Source organism: Astyanax mexicanus, chromosome 9 (genome assembly GCF_023375975.1).
Source record: "Astyanax mexicanus isolate ESR-SI-001 chromosome 9, AstMex3_surface, whole genome shotgun sequence".
NCBI lineage: Eukaryota > Metazoa > Chordata > Actinopteri > Characiformes > Acestrorhamphidae > Astyanax > Astyanax mexicanus.
The window spans coordinates 17,569,114-17,593,904 of NC_064416.1; the positions used below are offsets into that span (position 1 = coordinate 17,569,114).

Consider the following 24,791-nt stretch of genomic DNA (forward strand, 5'->3'; position numbering starts at 1 on the left):
CTAAAGTTCCTGATGGTTTGATGGATATTGTTTAAAATGTTTTTAAAACTAGGGATGCCCCAATAAGATTTCTTTGTCCCATGATTTGATTTGAGTACCTTAATGTACAGTGTTGGCCAATGTTAATCTGAGGTTTTTGTAAATAATACAGCTGTGCAATTTAAGTAAGATGTGTTTTTAATTGTTACTGAAAAAAAAACAGATTTGTTTAGTTCAGTAGCTGACTTTTTTTTAAATCAACTACTGATGTGAAATAACTGATGTAAATTTTATTCTGTGGTGCATGGGCTATAATTTCATAATTTCATTTTTCTGTAGCATTAGCGTGATCTTGCATTAGAACTATTCTTCTCCTCTTGGTTTTGAACATGCTGTTCAGCTTTGGTGTACAGCCAGAGAAAGATTATTAGTTTTCTGTCTGGTAAAACAAAGTTTGAGTTTAAAGAGACAATTGGAGTGTTTTTCCTCACATTGTTAATCAGCAGGGGCAAAAACAACAGAAAAGCAGCACAAACACAGTCAAAAGCACTATAACCACATATTTTGTTTTTAAACGGCCATGTTACACCTTAAAATGGCTTCACATTGTAGACTATAAGTGTTTTATGACCTTCTTAGAATGTTTTTCCCTGTTGTGGGCTGTGAAATGTGTCTGTTAATGGGAAGAAGAGTGCATTCTTCTAAAACAGTGCTAAAAACACAGAATCAGGGCTGCATCTGGCTTTGAATAGCAGGATCACATTTTAGTCCACTAACCCCAACAAGCAGAATCAAATCTTTCTTTCTCTTTAATTCGTTTTATGACTGTTTGGGCCTACCTACCCACACACATTTTTATTTAAGCTCTGTAGTTTGTCCAGATTTAACAATAAAAATTTAATTGGTTATTTTAAGTGAATCATGTGCTAGTGGTCATATCCTTTGTGTTTGGTAGATAATGGTAGGCCTACAGTTGACCACCTTTACTCTTTCTTCTGGCAAATTGTGACAAACACAACTGCTATGTTAGCTTGTTACTCAGGAAATCAATGATTCCTAATGACTCAGCAATGATGCTGTATTCTGTGTTTCTCATTTTAGTTTTAGTCATGCGGGAATGCCCCAATCCACCTCCAAGCACAGGAAATTAGTCCTAATTTGAAGTGCCCTAAACGTCAGCGCACTTCTCCCTTCCTCCCAGCGGAGGTGAGGCTAAACTGTGGTTGTGTTTTAAGACCCGTGTTGTGTGCTGAGCGAGAGCTGTAATGGGGCGACCCATGAGAAGTCTAGCACAGTTTAATCTGCTGCTTGAGCTATCAGGGCTGCGTGGATGGAGGTGATGAAGCACTGGCTGAGGAGTGCTGGGAAAGATTGGTGGGCATGGGGGCGTTTGGCATGGTTGTATATTCGTTATGGTGTTTTGGGCCCCAAGTCAGGCCAGTTGCAGCTTTCCAGCTGTGCTGAGCTGAGCCGAGTCAGGACATGATATTCCCAGGCAAATACAAAATTGGGGTCCACTGCTAAACTTATGTTATGGATTATTAGGGATGATTATTAGATGAGTACACCTAAATTGTCAGTCAACTATCCATTCCATCTGCTTCTTCACAGTTGGGTGTGTCATTGGGTGCATGGTTTTTGGGATGTAAGCGAAAAACAAAAGTGAGAGTATCCCAAAGCAGAGACTTTTAATCAATAAACCAATCCGTTTATACTCTGAAGTACTTTAAGGGCTGTTTTAAATAATGTTACAGCTTTTCTTGAAAGCCTCAAGGTTTGTGTTTAAGAGAACAATTGGATCATATTCCCATGCACTGATTCTGCAGAGCTGCACAACCCTTCACATTAACTGTGCTTTACTGACAACTGCTGCTATTTCAGGTTCTTTTGATGAGCCTCTTAATCATGAGGGATTGGAGTACAGTATAGCCCACATAACTGTTTGTGTAGGCCTGGGTTGGGTCATCTAGAGCCTGTGCAAAAAATGTGTTGGATTAAATGGATGAGTTTACTATAAGTTTCACTCGGAACAAATCGAATATTTTACATTCTGTTCTACAGAATAGGAGAGGCACAGAAAATTCTGTAACCAAAATAATGTGTCACAATTGGGGGAAAATGATACATCTTTTTTTTTTACTGTAAGACAACTTATGGGCAAGAAATTAAAATAATTAATTCTTGACAAGTTCAGCGCAGCTGTTAACTGAAAGCCATTCCAGTTGACTCTACGAAGATGTCTACTTGCCTACTTTCAAAAACTCTAATTTAAAATGCATTCTGGTTGTTTTTAAATAATTCCTAATGTCCTTTTTTTCTTTATAGTTTGGGTGACTTTAGTATAAATCTACAATGCAACCATTTTAGAATAATGGACAATGAATTTAAGGTGTGTCCAGACTTTTAACTGGTACTGTATACATGTGTAATATTGGATATCGGCACTGACCGAGGATTCTCACGCCTGTGCATCCCTAAAATTATGAGAGAATGCTTCAAGGGTTTGTCAGACAACAATGATGACAGGTTTTTTAAAGGCACAATCAAATCCTAACAAATGTGGAGTAAGACTGTCTTTGTAAATGTGAAAACGGAAACAATATGTTTGGTTTTTGGCTTTGGCCTTTCTTCATTTCTGTTTTGGCCAGAAATTAAGTCTTCTTTGTTTTTTGTTTTTACCCTATGGTTCCTGCCTGAGTGTTCCAGTGTCCTTATCACAAGCACCAAGAAAGTGAAGCATTGCATTTTTGGCAGGGTCGTTTTTTAATATTAAAAAAGCCTTGCATCTGAGGAACAGTCGAGTGGAGTCCCTGACCCCATTTCCCAGGATGAAAGGGCTAGCAGCAAGATTCCCTTTGTTTAGCCTAGTCTTCAAAGGGATATGCTGGCCTTCATTCAGCAGAACAAAAGGCCTTTTTTAGGTGTAGCATCTAACATAGATGCTAACATGCTGTCTACTGAATGGGCACTGCCTTACTGAATGGTTCTCATAATTCTGTTCGTCATCCCTAAAATAATGACAGTCGATTTGCTCATCCCATTGCATATGGCCCTTTTTGTAAGGCTCTCGTCAGTCGTTTTCGTGTGTGGAGCTCGTCAGTGAGCTCTGATTGCTAACTGTAGAGATGGAGGTAGAGCGGCTGATTAGCCTGAGCTGCTGCACTGTGGTTGACTTCTTCCAGGTCTTGTTTGTGTAGGATTAGACTGGAGCACAGGTGTTCTCATCTGTGCCTCTGTTTGAAGTGGATCACAGGGGGCTTTGATCACACTCATACACGTATACACACACACACACACACACACACACACACTCGCACGCACACATGCACACACCCTGGAGCACTATGGCAGTGCACAGATGTTTACCATACAGATGACCTCACGGGTCGAGGAATTTTCTTTGTAATCGCGAGAGGGTCGCTTGATACCAAGAGGTGATGAAGGAAGAGCGTCAGAGAGCCAACCTTACACCACAGCTTTGAAGTGATGATACAGAGCCTGTTTCTGCTTGGGAAGCATAAAATATAAACTTAGTCGTGTCCAGACTGCTGTTGTAGTGTTTGCGTTCCTGCCTTTACCCTTATTTTACAATATGTCACTTTCCATAGTTGTCTGGCGCTTATTACAGTGTGTTTGTGGTTCGATTTAAAAAGAGAATGACTAGAAATCTATCTAGCCAGGGCCAACAGTACTCTGTAGCTTAAGAATGTGGTCATTTGAGTGGCTATTGAAACTTAAATCATTAACTCAAACTCTTTTTTTATTCTCTTTCAAATTCCATGCTTTGGTTCACCTTTTTTAAATAGCACTAAAGATTTCTTTATCTGTATCATGTTTAATTTTTAATTTATTAATTCCCAGTCATTGTGTACAGGATAATTTTTGGTTATAAAACAATTAAATCAAAGTCTTACTGGTTATTTTGTTGTTCCAGTCAGTTCTAAATGCACAGGATCAAGATCTTAGTTTAGACTGTTGGGATTTGTCTTAAGTCAGCAACGCTCAGAAAGAAACTAGTGGAACTAGTGGGAATGGAAAAACTGTGCACTTATTTAAGCATGAAATTGAATGTTTTATTGCACAAAGAGTAAGAAATGGTCTTTTTAATGGCAAATATTTGAATCGTTTCTTTATACATTAAATAATTCCCAGTTGATTTTTTCTGTAATAATGTAGTTGGCTGAAAGACTTGAGCATCGTCATTGCAATGTGCTCAATTTCAATAGTCACATCACAGGACCTACAATGCAGAGAACCAAATTTAAATCCGATATAAAGACAAAAATCTTATAAAAACAATTGAAATAGATTTTATAGAGCATGTTGCAAGGTTATATGTGGCAAATTAAACCATACATAGCATTAAGCATCTTTTTTTATTTTTGGTGACATACAGATATCTCCCACATGCAGATTACATTTGATTACTCTTATCTTTGATACATGGAGTGCTTTAAATAATATGACATGTTGAATCACAGATTGAATTTTAATATTGCAATATAGATCCCATGATGATAATAATAATGTCAGTATTTTCTAATATTATGCAGCCCTAGTCAAAGCAGCTCATAAAAACAGCAGGTCTTGGGGGTCATGGTACCCAAAGTGCTATCATAGGTGCCCTAGGTTCACTGATGTGATCCATGAAGGTCCCAACAGGACTGGTGTGGTGTCTCCCTTCACACAATTTATGTTGTTCCCTTGATTGGTAGATTTGAGAATATATTTCACCTGTTTTTTCTTGTGTTAATTATGAATAGTATATTGATGAAAAAAATATATACATACTATTCATTTGTTTTTGTGATTTTTTTTTAACATGTATGTTTTCCCATTTCTGTACTCATCGGCTTTTGTCATATCTAATTAAATTGGCCAATAATTGTGACCAAAATTGATGACCAAATATTTTATTTTGTTCAGTTTCTGTACAAAATATATCATTAGTACTTTAAGAACAGTGACTAGCTACACAACACTAAGTCCGGATCAGCTGTATTTACTGCAATCCAGTGTTCTTATTCCAGGCAGGCAGAATCACATGTGATCAGCTGTTTATAGACTGACCAACTAATTAAAGAAGTGGAATCAGGTGGGCTGCTGATTGCTGTGACTGAAAACATGAGGTCACATTGGCCCTTTGGGAATAAGATTGGACATCCCTGATATATTATAAAGCTCATGTCAGCTCCAGGGTTAACCCCTTGCAGTTGATGGTGCTTCTAAATTCAGCATCTGTGTTTTAAACCTTTACTATCCAAATGAAGTCATTTTCTCCTTCCCTTTCCTCTGAGCATGTGTGCTTTAGGATCACCTCATTAATCTATTTCCTCCCATAGTAGTGGAAATGCCGGAGCCAGATAGCTCACGTTATGAGAAATACATTAAACATGGCGGGCCTCTCGGGGGAACTGTGAGTGGAAGTGCTTTTAGCGTGTGGAGTTCAGTGAGGAGCACTGAGGTCTCTGCAAGCCTGCACTGTTAATGAGCTTAGTTTATGACAGGCGAGTTTGTCAAATGAGAGAACGGGAGGGGTAGTTTGGTCCAAAAACCTTAACTCATTAACTGTGGTTGTGTCTTTCCGGTTGTGTTAATGTTCCCCTGGTGCTCTGAAGAACAACATATATGTGCACCCAGGCAGGAGGCGGTCAAGGCTGGTGCTGAGAGTGCCTTGTGAGTCTGATTAGTATCGGAATACATTCATAAATTCATGGTTCTGGTTACACTAGTGCTCAGCCTTATTAATGAGCTATTAAAGCCAAGGGCAGCTGCGACAGGGGGACATGCATGGGGACACCTGTAGAGTCTGCAAACTGTGTAAATAGCAGAGTATGCAGCTCTGCTAGGGGTGCTGAACAAAATCGATTTTTTGAGGAATCACAATTCCTAGTCTTGGAAATACTAAATCGATTCAGAATGCCCCAAAATTGATTTAAAAATGTGTTTAGTTTTTATTTTTTGCAGCTCCTACTCCTTACAATACTGCATACGCATCTGTAGAAGAAGGCAGTCTAGGCCACCTTACAGCAAGCTAGTTAGTTAGCCAGCTCCATTTATCTGAATTGAGTCCACTTACATAGGGCAGGAGAAAAGTGTGATTTTACCCGTCCAGTTGTAGCTAAAAGCCAGTGTTTGGGCACAATTTGGATTTTACAGTGTCTCGGGGAAGAGAGAGCTTGACATGAGCACAATTGTTTGAAAGCAGTGCTAAGTATTAAAAATGTAGCCACAATGCAATATGGTTAAAAAGACTGACGTCTGTGTTTTATTTTTAAGGTTACGTTTTAAAGATTTACAAAAAATGATATATGAAATGTTGCAAAAAGATTTTCTACAGTACAGAATCTAAAATGATTGTTTTAAATAAATTTTCTTTTTGTTTAAATGGTCCCACAATTTTAACAAAATTTATAGAACTTTTGAATCGAAAAATTGTTCTGCAATCGAAAATCATTTTAATCAAATTGTAACCCAAATATCAGAATTGAATCAAATTTCCAGACACTGAGAGATTCACACTCCTAAGCTCTGGTCTCTACAGTATTGACTGATCGGTTTGGTTTGGTGTGTTTTGCAGAGATTCGAGCTCAGCTGGTGGAACAGCAGAAATGTCTGGAGCAGCAGACGGAGATGAGGGTCCAGCTTCTGCAGGACCTTCAGGATTTCTTTCGGAAGAAGTCAGAGATCGAGATGGAATACTCACGCAACTTGGAGAAGCTTGCAGAGCGCTTCATGGCCAAGACCAGGAGCACCAAAGACCACCAACAATACAAGTAAGTTTTTGTTTTGTTGTTTGATCCAGACTTTTGGACTTTGTTTGTAGCAGGTGTGAACAAGGTGTGAACAAGGTGTGAACAAAGGAACAATATTTGTTCTAATTGAAAAATGTGGTCTCGGTCACATGAACAGGTTGTCTGCAGCGTGAAAGCAATTGTCTAGATGGTTTAGAATTTCCCATTTAAACAATACAGAATATTTTTTTTTGTTTTGCCAAAATCTGACTCCCCTTTATGTGCATGTGCATTCATGAAGTGCTATGGCCATAAAGGCTTATGCTCGTGACTCCTGTATCTGCTGTAACTGTAGATTAACTCTTATTTATAAACTGGAATTAAAAGAAATCTGAGGATAATCTGTTAAGATCACACTGCTGTGTGACGTGCGTGCCTGTAAAGGGGTGTCAAACTCTGGCAGAGAGACAGAGTTTGGCATAACATCTAGAACAACACTCTACAAACCAGTCATGGTGAGGTTTTGAGAGGTGCAGCTTATGTAAGTGATCACAACAGGAGCTGACTTCTTTAGTGCACTAAACTGAAGAGTGAAACCAAAGCTACCCTGATGAAATATCAATGTAACAAAAGTGTGAACCTTGGATCTGACTCTTGTTTAAAGTTTTAGATGTGAAAACCAGCAGAACTGATGACCTATTCTCTAAATATTAAGGTACCCATTTGTGTGTACCCTGTGTAAATGTAAATAAATGTAAAGGAAACTACTCGCCCAACAATCCTCTCCCCATCTTATTAATGTTCATATAAAGATGGATGGCAGAACAATTCTGCATGTTATCTGTTACACATTAAGAAAACGACAGCTCCAGAGATTGCATTTGGATGCCACGCTGTTCATTTCCTTGCCTGAGCTGACTGGAGTGGATTTTGAGAAGTGGTTCTCACTCCGTTTTGAAAAATGTATTTATTCCTTTATGAATAAATAAATGTTGGAGAATTGAACTGCAGTATTCTGAGAGGACAGGCTGTGACTGTTTGGTTTCACGCTGTAAATCCATATCCATATTTTAGCTTTTCCTCAGCCTTCCTTAAAAGGTCTTTGTATTTTATATTATGCTTCTTAGAGAAAAGAAAAAAAAAAAAATCATTGTATTTACTTTTCTGGGATGCACTTTAAAAATGGGAACCTTGGGAACTGTAAGTTCTTAGTGATGACAGTTTTAAAGACAGTGATGGTAGACTTTGTTTGGCCATTGATTTATAGAGCTTTTGCTGGCAAATTGATTGTAGCGTGAATAGTTGTGCTTTTGCAGGCTGTTGTCAAAGATTATGACAATAATTTTGTTCAGTGTTTCCCCCTGCTGTTCCTGGGTCCTTGCTTTAGGCCTATTAGATGTTTAGAACTGTTTAAAGTCCTGTGCTGGCCACTGATCCTTCAGGAGTGGAATTGGTGAACTTTGACTAAATAACCTGTCCAAAATGTGTAAACATGTGTTGTGAAAATACATCATACAAGGCATTGCCACTAGGGGTGGGCAATATGGCCTTAAAATAATAGCACGATATTTCATGGCATTTTTGCGATAACGATACTCTTGTTGATATGACAAAACATTGAATTAAAGAATTATTTTAAGAATACACTACTGCAACAATACTAATAATCCACTCCATATATCTGCATATATCCAGAACTGAAGTAAAATTAATGAATTTGCTAAAAACAGCAAAAAAGTACTTCCCTGATGTGATAATTAGGGGTGGGTAATATGGCACCATATTTTAGGCTATAATATCCTTCACGATGGCGATATTATTGCGTACGATACTTCATGGCACACCCCTATTTGCCACCCACAGTGAAGAGCATGATTAATGGTAATGATTGTGACAGGTAGTGTCTGTCTACAATTGTCCATATGATCAGACAAGTACCTCTGGCAGAAATCACATTCACAATCAGTGCAGCAGACCCCACACGCATATTCCACAGGTCAGTGCAATGTTCTTTAACTTACATGAGACATGACAAAAGTCATGGGATGCTGTACTAGTTCATATCCTATGTAATTTGGCATGTCAGTGTTGATGACAGTAGAAATGCACTTCCCTTATAACTGTAATAATATATGATTGCACATTCTGGAGTGCCTCAAGATCCTGAAATTCTCCGGTTTATTTCTCCCCTGATAGTATTCCATGGCTGCTGCAGCATTGGGCTCCAGCCCGGGACGGTGGACCCGCTGGAATGTTGACATGCATTTAAAGTGAGCCTGTGGTCTCATTACCCCGCCCGAATCCGGCAACACGGAGAAGCACAGGCTCGCATTTGCATAATGTTTGAACTGGTCGGAAAGAGGGAAAAATCTGTTGAGTGTTTGCCCTGTGCTTCTGTAAATAGAGCGGGCGGCTGACTGCCGACCTAGATGAGTCCAGCAGCTGTGAGCTGAACTGGAGCAGCCGTGAGGCTCGACCACGGTGCCGTGCGGTTTTACAGCGCGTGATATACTCGTCTGTCGGTGTGTCATTTTCGGCAAATTCAAGCAAATTTTGCTGTAGATACTTAAATAAAAGAATAATATACTATACTTGTGGTGTGTAAATGTTTTTAATATTGTTAACACTTTACTTTGATGGTCCAATTCATGGCCTCACTGATGCTTAACATGCATTCAGCTAACATTCAGCTGAATGTCTACTAAATGCAACTTAATCCTATGTTGAATGTAAATGATTTAAAATAGAATCGGACCCTTCACTTAACACCTAACCATTAATCCACCCTAAAATCTAACCATAAACACAATCCTAAAATGTTAAGATCAGAGTTTGGGTTAGAGTTGGCTGTAGGGTTACATTCAATAGAGAACCATTTACTTTAACCTTTCAGTTCAGTTGCATTTAATAGACATGCAGTTGAATGTTAGTTAAATGTCAGTTGAGCATCAATCAGGCCATCAAATGGAACATCCTAGTAAAGAGTTACACTAATATTTAATTTTAGTAACCAGAAACCAGAAAAAGTTATTGTGTCCGGAATGATGAGCAGATAATTCTTCAAAAGTGCCCAAGAGTTGTTCTTTGTTCTAGATAAGTACACTGACATGTTAAAAGTAATTAGACTGGAAAAAGTATCGTGTCCCATGACTTTTGTCCTGCCTCATGGAAACTGAAGTAGACTGCACTGACTTTTGGGATATGTGTGTGGGGCCTCCGCTTGTCTGTTTGCATGGACAATCCTAGCCAGATGCTGCCAGTCACAATCATTATGACCTACTTTTATGTCCACTGTAGTTCCGTCTAGTTCTGTGTAGTTCCGTCTATATTGTTTTGTTTTGTTTTTTTGTCCCCTTTGTCAGTGTCACATATGAAACTGTGGATTGAGTAATTTCAAATGCCTGAACAACTAAGTTCATGTAGTAACTCATATGTTCATAACTAGCAGTGTCTGACTGTGATGATCTGCTCTCCAGTATCAGCAACACCATATTTTCATGAAGTTCCAGCTGCATTGTACCGCATTATAACAAGGTTTAACTAGAGCTTTTTTTAATAACAGGCTGGGTTTTGGGAAATTTTGGGGTGTAAACATAACAAGTCATGGTTATTATGTACCTTTTTGTGGATATTTGGAATTGTTCTGTTATAGTTTATAGCTTTCTTTTCTTATGAACATGGTAATGGTGAGGCAGTCAGCTGAGTGAAATGCCTTGTCCTGTACAAGTTTGCCAGTTTCGCCCCTTTCTCCTGAAAGACTTCTGCAGATTAAGAAGTCTAGAAAGTGCTGCTATAAGTAAGGCTTTGAGAGCTCAAATCTGCTTAGCACTGCTGTGGGTGAGCGAGCGAATTAGCATTAAAATGAGCGTGCAGATTGGACTGTAATTAGTTGGTATTTCTGTGCCCAAGTCGAAGCAAAAAGAAAAAAGCTTTCTAAAGCTTTCTATGTAGAAATAATACAGTGGACTACTGAGCAAATTGTGGAGCTATTCTTTGTGTGAAACAGTGAAATTTATAAATTTGAAAATAATAAATGTTTCTATTTTAATGGTTACAGCGCTACTGTTTCATGGCCTTAGTGCACTTGTTTTGCCGTGGGCTACAAGCCTACACTGACACATGCCTTGAGGAAGGTCCTGTGAGCAAGTGTTAGGCGGTGGCCTTGACCTGTAAAGGGACTAATGCTATATGACATTAATATCACCATTAAATTAATATTAGATTGATTAAAATTACAGAACATTATATAAGCTGTGCAAAAAAAGTTAAAATAAATAATTAATGGGAACAAAATAATAATTAGTTCTTAAAAAATACCAAGTGTTGCTTTGTTATGTATTTTTGTAGGTAAGTTGTATTTTGGATGGTGAGTGTGTGCACAAATAGAGGAAGATTTTTTTTTTTATTATTATTAATTGCTTTAGCTGATGATAAGCTGTTCATGACTGAATATGGCTGAGTCAAGTAAGTGACATTGCGGTTATTCAAGCACCAAGTCTTGAAGAGAATCTGTAAAGTAATAAGGCTAGTGTTAGACGACTGGGTGCCAGACTAAAAGCTAACCCAGCTGACTGCAGTTTCTTCAGTTAGCTAACTATACAGCTTACCAACTGAACACTAACAGGGTACAGAGAAGACAGAGCACAACGATTGCAAGGATAACCATAGATATCTTGATTACACTTGATTATCTTGATTTCAGCTACTTTAACCTCCGAGAAATCTACACACACAGACACAGCTTGTCAAGTAGATCAAGAGTGTGAACTTCTTGACACCATGCCTAAAGCATTGATCTGTACATCAGTAGAACTGTGTTTTCTTGAAAGATGGGGCTCCATCCAATACTTTTTGGTGGGATGAGTTGGTGGATTAGGGGTATGTTAGGCTGGGGATCGTCCAACATCATGACCTAACTAATGCTTGTTGCTGAATGCTGAATCAGTTCTTCACAGCTGTGTTTTAAAATCTAACAGATAATATATTTATGGACAGAGCAGAACAGCGGAATGAACTCTTTTTATTTTAGTGCACTTGAAAATCAGAAGGATCAGTGAATGAACAGGTCACTCTGTACTTCAGTTTAAAGCATTCTGGTTTCCTTTATTTGTATCCTGGTTTAAGAAATTGGAGGTGTGGATGTGGATAAACCAGCTTGTGGTATACAGTTGCTTAGCACCTACCAACAACACTTTGTCTCTGAGGAATAGAGAACAGTCTAGTGTGGGCACACACACACCTTGTGTTTATGTAGTGCTAGATAGCTATCCCAGGCATGGAGACACACATAAACAAGTACACAGACAGAAGAATGGTTTTGGATCAGTAGAGTTTTTGCATTCATTCAGTGGTTCAGGTCGTATAGAACTTGGACATTGGAAACGTAGTAGCCATGGTGAATAAAGAAAAGGCCCAGTTCAGTGGCTCTGTTTGCTGAACTAACACATTGGGCTCTATTTGTTCAGGGAGGTATGCTGGGATACAGATGGTAATGATCTGGTTCATGTCCAGAGTATTCCTTCAGCTCTTAGGGCTTTTCCAGAGATACCAGATTCTGTTTGCTTATTAAAAACCTATACATGTATGAAATCATGTGTTAATATTACAGACAGGCACATATCACTCACATTTATTAATGTGATATTCCATGACTACCTTGAGAAGCTACACCAGAACTTGTAGCTTGTAGTTAACTTATTTAAGGCTGGAACTACACCAACGTTTTTTCAGAATTATGGCCAAATGCCCTTGATGTATAAAATGATAGAACATCAAACATTTCAACAGCCTAAGCTCAACAAAGACACATGATGATAATCATTATAAAGAAAATAATTTTCTTCTGTGTGGATGTGAAAGTTTAGCTGATAGGATCTTTCATTATCTCGCCTATTTGGCTGCGCTCCCCACAGAGCTTCAAAAATGCCATCTCTGCTGTCTGCACAAAGACAGTCGCGACTCAGCAGAAATATAGAGCCTGCATTTGATATCGATGATCCACTTTTACTCCTGAAGTGAAGAAAGATGAGAAAACCATTTGCTTATCAATCTAGACAGCAATATTCCAGAGACTCTGAACGTTCCATTGACGAATATGGTCATCAGTATCTTCATACAGAGTGCTTATTTGGGGAGTTTGCAACCAGCAGCAAAGATATGGGGTGGTAGCTTATTCAGGAGCAGTCTTGCAGATTTTATAAAAATTTTTTCATAATAACTTTACAATGGTTATACAGTATCGTATACTAGCCAGCCATATTGTTAAAACCAACTTCCCCCATTTTCGTAAAAAATTTGATCAGCATGCACCTTTTTGGATAAGTTATCCCAGGGCAGGCTTCTGTGAACAAATTGCACATTTTTTTGTCATTTTCTTTTCCCCCCTTTTTACCCTCTACAAATTACTTAATAATTACCAATTATTTATTAATTGTAATCCTCTCCCAGTTCCTAGTCTGCCTTTTTTCTGACAGACACAAAACTGCATGTACTTCTTCAGGGCAGGCCTGCAAGTTCTAATTCGCTGACATGCACTTGTCCACTTGTCTTTTTTTCATCCTTTGTTCTTTTCATTCAGCTTTGCCACCATTCTATGTTTACTTCAGGAAATGTACTTTTCTAGTTACAGTCTATAGTCAGTCTGGGTTTTTTTATACATGTGTACAAACTGGATACATATCTGATCTAGGATTATATATGGAAGTCAATCTAATCTGATTAGAAAAGACTGGATTTGTTTCAGGTTTTTGTAACTCTTTATCTCTTTATTACAACATTCAGTCTTTTAGCTTTTTTGCGAAACCTTGAGACATATCTTTCCACATTTGTAAAGTTTAAAGACAAATTCTCTTAGATCTAAAGCAAGAATGGGGCTTCATTCTGATAAGTAGGTAGAAGTATAAAAGTGCTGGCTATGTCTTAGGATTTGCATGCTTGTTATTAGTCCCATTTTCTTCTTATTCAAATTTACAGCTTTTCTGTTTTGCTTGAAATTTTGTATTAAGTCATGGTTGGAAGGTCTCTTAGAGCAGCATTCTTAACCAGACCAGTAAATTTCTTTTTCCACCCCCACTTTCCTTTTTTTCTGCTTCTATTCCATGAACTCTGAGTTCCAGAAGTCCCACAGCCCCTTAGAAGAAAGCTATAGTAATCTGAAATACTGACGTCTTAACCCTTCACTATCAGTGAACATTCATCCTATTAATTTAACAGCTCTGTAGAAAGTTTTACACTGTCACTATCCAAAAAACACAAAATCCAGCAGAGTGCAGTTTCGTCTTGTGATTTATTAATCCAGCGGGGCACTTGGCTGCTTCCAAGTCTGCCTCTATGCCTGATTTTTATGCAGATTTGTTTACTTGACCCGTTAATCTTGTAGTCATATCCACGTGTCAGGAAGTGGAGATCCTGAAAGTCACGTCCCGGGAAGTTTCCAGGTTGAATTTTGTGGAAAGTTGACTGTCTGCCCTTACCCCTGGCTTGTGAATGCTCTGTAGGCTTGCTCGTTTGGGCTGTCTGCGTGAAAAGGGTTAGTGTGTCATTTCCTGCGATTGTGTGCACTATGAGGCTCTTGAGGTCACTAAGGGTCTGTGTGGTCTGGCTTGCCAGGGTACGTCAGTATGGCCAAGGCAGCAGCAGCAACAGCAGCAGGTAGCCTCGTTAGAAAGTACAGCTGCCCCTGATTTCCCTGGGCTGCACTGTAGGGGTTTAACCACCTCCCCCTGTTTGTGTTGGTTCAGGCTATGCATTCCCAATAAGCCACCTTTGTAGTTGCTCTCCCTGTTGTTCTTATTGTTTTGGTTGACAGGTGCTCCCTGACCCCGATCTCGACAGTTTTGGGCTTCAATTCCTCTCTCTCTTTAATGGCTGGAGTAGCACTGCTGGAATTGTGCTTGGGGGTGGGGGGTGGTTCTCCCTGAGCTTTGCTTTTTCTTGCTCTTTTTTTGGGATTAAGGCAGCCATGGAATAGTAAATGTGCTGTGAACTTAAAAAATGCTACTTATGTAAATCAGGCTGGCATAACATTTGTTCATACAAAGCACTCCTTTTTTGCCTTTGAAAAAGCTAAAGCCAGGTGCTAGTTTTGCTACTTGAAAATTCAAGATTCAAGATTTTTATTTTCACGTCACAGAGTACAGGTGTACATGTGAGTGGAAAAACTTTGGTGCAGATTCCCACCAATGTGCAAAGAACAATATTTACAAGAAGAAGAATAAAATAAAATATGATATAAAATAAGACATACAGATAGCTTTACAGTATAACACTATACACAATACACTCAATAACAATACACAAAATAACTTACACTATAGACAAATATTGCACAGAAAAATGTTAAGTAAGACTGAATAAGTTATATATGATGCTATGTAGATATGCAGATATCTAGAGTGTGTGTGTGTGGAAGTGAGGAAATAGTCCAGTAGGTGACAGAATGACTATGAGTAAGTGCAGGTAAGCAATGAGTTGAGTGGGAAGTGGCAGAATGCTATATAATTTGGGAAAGTCTGATAGATCCAGTGTAAAAAGCGTGTTATTTAACATTTAAACATGATGTAACTCTACTGTAAAATTAATGATAGAAATGCTCCAAAATTACTTGTATTAATACCTTGGTACCAGGAGTACTAGTTTTCTAATCAGCAGACAGGTGACAGTAGACACCACCATGTAGCAGACACCTAAGAGTCTACAGAGATTATAGGGAAGTTGCTCTTTTTCATCAATGATCTTTAGTGTAAAATGTTTGCACACAATCTATTGCACACAATACTTAACTGTCATACTGATGATATTAAAAATAAGACTATTAAATAAGTAAAAAAAACAATATATATATATATATTCTCTTTTCATAATATATATATATATATATATATATATATATATATATATATATATATATATATATATATATATATATATATATATATTATGAAAAGAGCTCAGAATGTGTATCTGAGTCAGCAGTTAAATGTGTATACAGTATGAGTAGGCTACAGTGTAGATAGCCACTCTAAAATGTTGAGTAAGAAAACTGTTCTTATGTATGTTCTTATGTTTCATTGCTCCTTCTAAAATCTGATGGTGTACGCTGTACAGTATTGCAGAGCTTTATTTAGAGCACTTTACCAACATGCAGTTACAGATATTTAAATATGCATTGCTGTAGTTGAGAGGCCTGTGCTTCCTGAGTACTGCTGTAGCAGTAAAGTGCATTTAAGTACAGTGCATTTCAAAACATTTTATTTGGCTGATAAAACTGAAGTACAAGTACAAGTAAAGTCCTCCTTGTTGAATATTCCTGAGTGCAGTACATTGATAACATAATGTCCAAACACACAGCGTGCTGCAGCAGGTTAAACAAATTTCCAAAAAATTATTGTATGTGCATTATAATGCTGTTGCATTAACATTAAAACAGTAGCGTTAAACAATCACAACATTGTTTACTACCATTGTTTCTGGGACAGTATATTGCCAATAAAAAACTATCTATCGCGTCAGGCCTAGTCAAAGCCAAATGTTTTGCGTTCTGCTCCTGCTATGCTAGTATCGCGGTATCTCCAGTACTGTTCAACCTCCCAGTTTTCTTGCAGTGCTGACCATTTGAACCAGATCATCTCGGAACCAGTCACACATTGGCAACAGCTTGCCTAGGTTTGACTCCTGTGCCCCTGCATCATTAATCACGTGGTATAAGGAAAATGTTGAGCAGGATTTCATGTCAGTCATGTGTTTGGTGATGGCCACCCAGCACAGCTCAGCTCTGTTTCATACTTTCATGCATTCCATACATTACTTTGCATGAAAGCGTCTGCGCGCTCCAGAGACTGACGCAGTCTTACAGAAGGATTTATAGGAGCTGCAGTGTGCCGGGGCACGAGCGGACTGCCATAACTCCCTCTGCAATCTCAAATCCTCCTGCCATGCAGCGTTCATATTGCGAGCCTCGCTGGGCTTTTAGCTCAATTAGATTATCCATTTGATCCAGTCTGGCATGACTGATCCTCCAATCCTGGCATTTTACTCCTGTCGTTTACTCTGAGGAATGTTTTCTCCTCTCTGGAGCCTTCTTTACCCTGGCAAAGTGCTCACACGTGCATGTCATACAGTGATGTATAACTGAGTGACTGTGATGTATTTAAAAGCAACCTGTCTCTTCGGTTGGATCTCTTGCAGGATGATCTTCAGCTCAGTCACAAAAAAAGGATGTTTGTGGAAGTTGTGCACCCTCTTTTAAAATAAATAAATACCTTAGTAACACCCAACCAACCAAATGGTGTACCATAGCAACCACATGGCAACTTAAAAACAATGCCCTGAGACACTGTAGCAACTAACTGAGATAATATAGCAATGATCTAGCACTATTGTGACAATCATGAAGCAATAATGGCAACCACCCAAAATACTTTAGCAACAAACAAGCAAAACTAAATCATTTGACTATTGTGTACAGAATTACATATGCATGGGGGCTATGAGTTTTCCCAGTGGGCTAGGCGCTGCCACTATGATCGAGAGATCACTGGTTCGAATCCTGTTCATGTAGCTTGTCATCAGCTTCCGGAGCCCTGAGAGAGCACACTTGGCCTTGCTCTCTCTGGGTGGGTAGATGGTGCTCTATCCCACTCCAAATTCCAAAGGGTGATGTAGATCAGCACAAGACATCTGTAAGCTGATGTATCAGAACCGAGTTGCTGCGCTTTCCTCCTAGCATGCTGTGATGCTACTCAATAATGCTACATCAACAGCAGTACAAAAAGAGGCGGTGGCTAAATTCACATGTGTCGGAGGAGGCTTGTGCTAGTCTTTACCCTCCTGGTGTTGGGGCATCACTAGTGATAGGGGGTTCTAATAAGTGAGTTGAGTAACTGGCTGTGTAAATTGGGGTGAAATTGGAAAAAAAAACTAAATAAAATTAAGAGAAAAAAAAAAACAAATACACGTGGACCAAACTTTATTTTTTTGTCTGAAACTGAAAAATATAACAAAATATAACATTTAGCAATTTTCTTTAATTTCCTATTTTCTTTTACCACTTCTTAAATGAAATAAACACATTTTGTCTTGAAAAACTACGTATTTAACACTGTGATTATTTTATATGCCAGCACATATACCAACAAAGCCCAATACATTTACCCCAGTAGTGCTCACCTTAACTAGCTTTACAGTAGTGCTGTGATACAAATAGAGGCTAAGGCTAAGGCAGAGAGAGGTTGGACTCCTTGTTTGGTTAAAATTATATGTATGTTTTTGCTCCTATTTATCTGAACAATAAAATAGCTTTTTTGCTGTTTATAGACAAATAATTTGGTTGCCAAATATTCCTATAGGGAACACATTATCACTCTACTCAAGTGTATCAATATTTTCTTACACGTCTATTAGGGACCCTGTGGATTGAAATGCAGCAATATTGACTAATGTAGCTACTGCATAGCTGCTGTGTGGAAGTGAGAGCCACTTTTCCAAAGCAGTTTTTTCTGGCTGATAAGGAGATTTGTCAGCACTTCTTCTTTTTTTAATATCCTCATTATCAGTTTGATTGATTTGTTGTGGCAGCTTTAAAATATGCTCAATCATGCATACTGCTAAATAATTAATCAGTGGAGAAGGTTTAATCAGGTATTTGAATCAATATAGCAGAGCAATAATGAAAGCATGTTGTTGTATTTTGTCTTCAATACAGAAAGTAGCGTTTAAGCACTCTGTTTCAGCAGCTGGTGTATTTTCTTATTTGCTCCGGAAGGTTTATTTCCTGTTCTTGTTTTTCAGTAATGATACAGAATCCCCCCCCCCCCAAAAAATGTGAAGGTGTCAGCTCAGCTGCTCAGGATGCAGGATCTTGTCCGTCTCTGAAGTTGTCTGTGGGGCATGTGGATGTCCGTGTCATGTGGTTCAGGGATGGGATGGGATGTGGGGTGACAGGCGCTCACCTGACGTGTTGACGCGTGCTGCCTGTTTTGCAGGCTTAGTTAAAGGGGGCTGTTCAGTAAAGAGCCTCCGTATGGTACCTGCCTCTTCAGTCCCTGACTGTCTACTCAAGCACACATACTGTGACCATTATAGCCCGGAATGCCGAGGAGTGGGTTAGATTATCCTGAGGAAGTACTACTCAGACTCAAAGCACTTAACACAGAACTGATGCTGATCATTCTGTACACTTGAGGACTCAGAAGTGTTAACCCTTTATTGTGCAGCTCAGTTCATACACTAAATGGATTAAATATATGGTAAAGTGCAACTAATGATTATTTCAGTAGTTGACTAATCTGTTGATCAGTCTGTCAGTCTGTTTGATCAATCTCTGTTAATTAGTCAGCGATTGTTTTTTTTTTTTTTTTTATTCAAGCAATGAAGCCAGGCAGACAGCGCCGGCGAGCTGGTAGCTTAAGGCACTGTACCCGGGCAGATAGAGCCAGCGAGCTGCTAGCTACAGACACTGTACCTGGGTAGACAGCACCGGCGAGCCGATCGCTCCAGGCACCAAACCCGGGCAGACAGGCCTGGAGAGCTGGTTGTTTGCATGTTAGCATAGCCAGCTAGCTAACTCTCCTGCTATCCTTCTTTTTCCGCCCTCCTCTGGCTCTAGGAGGCCTCCTCCCGCCCCCAAACTGTCAAAACCACCCCTTTCAAAACTCGAGCGCAAAAAACTCACTCGAGCACAAACTGCTGCCGCAGGTAATTTGCATGGTTCGCAAAGAAAACTGTGAATTTGAGAAGAAAAAAAAAACACCCGAGAGGAGAAAAATGAAGCTCGAGAGCGATATTCTGTTCAGCGCGCACATGATTCACTTTTTTTGCCTGCGAGTTTCACATTTGTGCTCACAAGAAGTTAATTTCCACACACAAAATGTTAAAACACGCTTGTTAATTTTTTTTACTTGTTGTTTTTGCACCCCTGTCTTTTGACATTGATGTGATGCCATAAAAAAAGAGTATTTTTCTGGAATTAAAATTGTGAATCCAGCTGTAACTGAAAATATCTGCGCAAAACTGTGCTGGACTGAGGTGCACAGCTTTCAGCACGTCTCCAACCATGTAAATGTAGTTACCTCATGTTTACAAGAGTTTAGTTAAGGAGTTCAAGATGTTGTATAATGGCCATTTTACCTCATCCCCAGCTCCTCAACCTATCATCCTAGAAGTATTGGATGGTTCCATTGCTCCACAGCTCACTGAGAGTCTTTATACCCCTATTATTGGTGACGAATGGCATTAGGCATGGTTTATCTACTTCAGAGAGTCTTCATTAATAGTAGTACTTTGGTTGTACTTTTGTACAGGGTCTAGACAAGCTGTGTATTAGTTTGGGGACATTTGCACACCTTTATCATCAATTGATGCAACTCAAAATAGCTGATTGCATTTATTAGAAGGGGTGTCCATAAACTTAGAGCAAGTTTAGTGGTCTTCAATCCTCCAGCTGGAGTGCTACCCTCTCAAAGGGTTCAGCTCAAATCCAACCAATTGTTTACTGTGGGTCTGTTTGGTGGTGTTGAGTTGCGAGCATTCAGAGTCTTGACACTATAAAGAACACTGAAGCTCTTTTCGAGAGTGCTGATAGCTGAAGGGTAAGGAGCTTCTCCAGGCCTTGATCTCTTGCACAGATGGAGCTGTCAGCCTGCAGCACCAAACAGACAAACACCACCACTGCCTTTGACTGTGCTTCAGTGCAACCTCACCAACTCCCATGTCTTCTTTTCTCCCTCTTTCTCTTATCCAACCAGGAAAGACCAGAATCTCTTGTCTCCAGTGAACTGCTGGTATCTGCTGCTGAATCAGGTGCGGCGGGAGAGTAAAGATCACGCTACTTTGAGTGATATTTACCTGAACAATGTCATCATGCGCTTCATGCAGATCAGTGAGGACTCCACACGCCTGCTGAAAAAGGTTAGAGCTGGAATCCTACTTCTTTCTCACTCATTCACACTGCAGTAAATACTTTGTTACAACAAAATTGATGAAAAATCTAATTTGCAGTTTTATCCTGTTTTGTGTCAACCAGAGGAGGAATGGTCCCCCTTTTGAGTCTTGGTTTCTCTCAAGATTTATATCTTTTGATCTATAGGGGCTTCTCAAGCACCTGTCTTAATTAGAAGTGGAAATCATACGGTAATGATTATCACACTACTGTGAGTCTGTCACACTCAGTATATTGCAAGACAATTCTCTACAATACTTTTTGGCATTTGTGTTAATGAAGAGGATAACATCCTCCTAAATAAACAAATAACAGGAATTATGAATTTATTGCTGTCAGTTTTACAGAATTTGCCAACCAACATTCTTTACCGCACGTTTACCCCATTCATTGATTAGCACCACATGTGGAGTAAATGAAGCAGTGACTTCAGTAAGTCAAATGTAAACTCTAAGATTTATTGTATAAAAAAAAAACATCTGTCAAAAAAAAAGTCAAATTAGTGTTCAAGTGACACCAGACAGACTTGTTCTTTGGGCTTCTAACACTGTAGCCCACTTTGGCCCTTACTCACCAATATCTTATCTCAAGAATTGTCTAGGGTAATTCAGTGAGACTTTGTCATAAACATCAAATGTGGTACATGAAGTGGAATGAAATTGTATTCTCATGGTCCAGTTTACACCCAAATGAGCAATTGTTAAATTAAGATAAAATAGAATAAAATACTTATCTATTAATAAAATATAAAATAAAATAGATATTAGGATGAATACACAAAATAGGGAGACTAGGCAAGGAGCAGCAACATAAAGTACAGAGTACAAGTTGCTATAGCAGCAGTAATGTTCTAACAAAAAGTCTACTTTATAGTCATGCTGTTTTTAAATAGCAGAACTGCTTGTATCTTATACATAGCTTATAATGCTCATACATTAATGGACCAATGCACGTATTCTGAAAAAGAAAACATTGCTGAATGTCAGAATCTTGAGAAAAAACTTTAAAAGTAGGCTTTTAAAGAAAAATTGTGAAGTGAATTAAGCCCAGTGTTCTCAATAATCAGTCAACTGAGACTAAAAACTCATGTATGCTCCCTTACCATGTGCAAATGGAATATGTTGAAGAAGTATACTGTATGTTGTAACTGACACTGTCCACATGCTTCTATGAATCAAAACCAAACACAGTGATATTGGAGGAGGCCATGATATTGTGTTTACTACAAAAAGACTAAAGCGTTGTAAATTGATGTAACCATCTATAAATGGTGTTTAAAAAAATCTTTCTTTTCTGGCAAAGTTTCTGCTTGTGTTTCACTTGAACTGTTGAGTGCACTGCCCACACTATTCCACTGTTACTACTATGTTCCATTTGTATCTGTAAGCTTTTATAAAACATGCACAAGAACTACAAGGACAGAAGGCTCTGTCCGTGCTCGTATTTAATATTAACCATACATACAACCCTGTGTTTGTGTAACACTAACGCTGGCTTTTTGAAGCTTGTGCTCTCCTTTCCTAGAAACTGCTGATGGTTAAGTTGACTCTTGATGGAATTAAAACCCCTTTGTCAGACTTTCTTTGCCATTTGTTCTATCTGTAGTTCCTCTGTAGTTTTGTTGTGATCCTTTCTATTAGTTCTCACTGTATCCTTCAAATTCCAGACATCTGCTCTCAGCTGGTACACTGAGAGACCAGTACCGTAAAATACCACCCAGTCACGAGACACAGCTGACCTCTCCACAGCAAGCCCTGCCCAAAGCTGGAGCTGGTGTCTGTGTGTTTTTGTGGTGCGAGCTGTTTCTGTGCCAGTCCTCCTTCGTCAGAGTTGTGAGGTGGGTCCGGCCATATGGCCTATTGTGGCCTGTCGTGGTTCCTGTGGAAAAGCTCCCAAAGAGAGGCTCTAATCGCGCTCCCCTCCGACCCGTTTGATGTCGGCGGCCCTCTGGCAGAGGCAGCGTGGCTTTCTTTTCAGCACAGACCACAGACCTGGGACAACTCCCAGACAGATCATGTGCTCCCGTATGGCGGAGTCACATGAGCTGACCACAACACTAAATTACAAGGTCTGAACGTCGGAGAGAAATGGTTATTCTCAAGTGAGGGCAGCCGAGGGGTTTCTCAGGCACGTTTGGCCATGAGGCCCTGAGATGGGAAGGACAGAAAGAGGTTGTTTATTTAAAGTGGGAAATATGAGAGAACTATAAGCGTAGTAACTTTGTGCTCATTAGGGAGGGTCGTTTTACACACTTTTCCATCTGAATGATTGTATTTTTAAACAGGATTGTTCAAATACTGCTAGGAGGTAGCATAAGGGGTGACTGAGCATGATGGTTTGTTTTCTGTAGTGATTTTTCTTTTATTTACCTGAATTTAGGTAATTGTGATTTTTAATAATACCTCAACTGCACAAGTTTAGAAAGTGTAGTATCACAATGTGCGGTACCAAACAGTGTTATGGCAAGAAGTTAAAATCTCTCAGAATTGTCTGAATGGCAAACATTTATTGAATTAAACACAAAAAAATTCAAAATCTTGCTGTTTAATTAACATTTTTTATTTAATCCAATTTACAACTTTTTATATACAGTATGGAACTTAGAATTAAATTTAGGCAAAATATAAGGTCAGTCTGCTACCAGATTTTACATTTTACACTGAATATAGATTCCTAAATTGTTCATGGTTAGAATATACAAATTTAAGAAAAAAACTAATGAGATGAAATAATTTGCTTAAGAATTTACCTAATCAAAGAACCTTATGCAAGCCTAGAACCAGTTTGTAACCTAAACAGTAGGTTTGATAGGGCTGCCCAGTCCATATAATCTTTAAATGGCAGCTAATCCACAAAACAGCGCGTTCTGATTTTGTTGTTCTCGTGACATCACAAAAAAAAAAAATTATATATACTGTATATATAGTCTAGTATTATAATGTAATGTTTCAAAGTTCTGGAACTTTTCTCTCACATGTATTAAAAAGTGTATTAAAACTGTATCCAGATGACCCGTGTCTTATTGGAACTAGTAAACATATTCTAAGTTGAGCTGGAATCTTCACGTATCTAAATAAACACACCCATCTGTTGTGCTGATGTGAGCAGAAGTGCTCTGATCTGCTCTTACTGTAGTCCTGTGACACGAGAGGAAGGTGCTTATTACGGCGTGGGATGTTGAAGGGCCTGCTATGACAAAAGAGCAGATGTGCTGATTGTGGTGCACAGCTGTTTAGAGTGCTGTAATGCCTCGTACTGTAGCCTTGTGTGTGTGGACACTAGAGGAGACGCTCGTGAGTCATCACGGTGACCTACAGTATGAGAACATGTTTGTTGACAATAAAGCAAAGCCACCCTTCTGACTCTGAACATCAATCTCTGAACCCCGCACCCCCTCCAGTCTGTGGTGTGACAGGGCAGTTGTGCTGCTGGAGCGTCTGGTTGGTGTTGGATCTTTAGGGCAGGGTTAAGAGCGCTGTGGCCTGTAATCAGCACCCTCCACTGCCTTTGATCACAACATAGTTTCAGTAATGGGTTGCACACCCAGACCCCCACTGTCACCTCCTCGTATTCTCTGCTGTGACACACACACACACACATACACACACACACAGCTGTCACAGACACACACACACACACAGTTAGTCTCCTCATCATCTGTGAGAGCAGAGAGAGAGAGAGACAGCTAGTCGTAACATGAGGCGTCATGTCCAGTGTTTAGTGAACTGTATGTAATTGGTCATCAGGCATGCATCAGTAGTGCTACTCTAGTCAAACATTTACCTCACCAGTGCAGTTTTAATTAATACATTTACCTAAACAGTTCTAATATTCTCATATTTGAGTGGGACTTTAGGCATGTTATCTCAGCTAACATTACTATCCCAGCCCTGTACAGCTTGTATCTTTTAGCGGGAAAGCAGACAGTTTTTTAAGAGGTATTCATTTGGATAGTGGTGCTATACGCTTTATTTTCTTTGTTTCTTTAATCAGTTAAAGCCTGAAATAATAATAATTTCGAATACCAAATATTTAGTGCATCCATAGTTTGGATTATCATTTTTTCATAAGCATGACTGAACGATTTAATCTAATTTAATCTAAAGTTGAGCTTAATTAAGGCCAGAAAAGTCATATTTTCA

At 39.0% G+C, this 24,791-nt stretch overlaps 1 protein-coding gene across 3 annotated transcripts in view; it reads left to right on the top strand.

The window, feature by feature from the left end:
- The window catches only part of srgap1a (SLIT-ROBO Rho GTPase activating protein 1a), a 126,113-nt gene that overhangs the window by 27,200 nt on the left and 74,122 nt on the right, over positions 1 to 24,791 (top strand). For all 3 annotated transcript variants that reach the window (XM_022679592.2, XM_022679590.2, XM_022679591.2), the window contains exons 2-3: positions 6,560 to 6,755; positions 20,456 to 20,618. In XM_022679592.2, the coding sequence (XP_022535313.2) occupies positions 6,560 to 6,755; positions 20,456 to 20,618 (359 nt within the window). The remainder of the gene's footprint in view (positions 1 to 6,559; positions 6,756 to 20,455; positions 20,619 to 24,791) is intronic.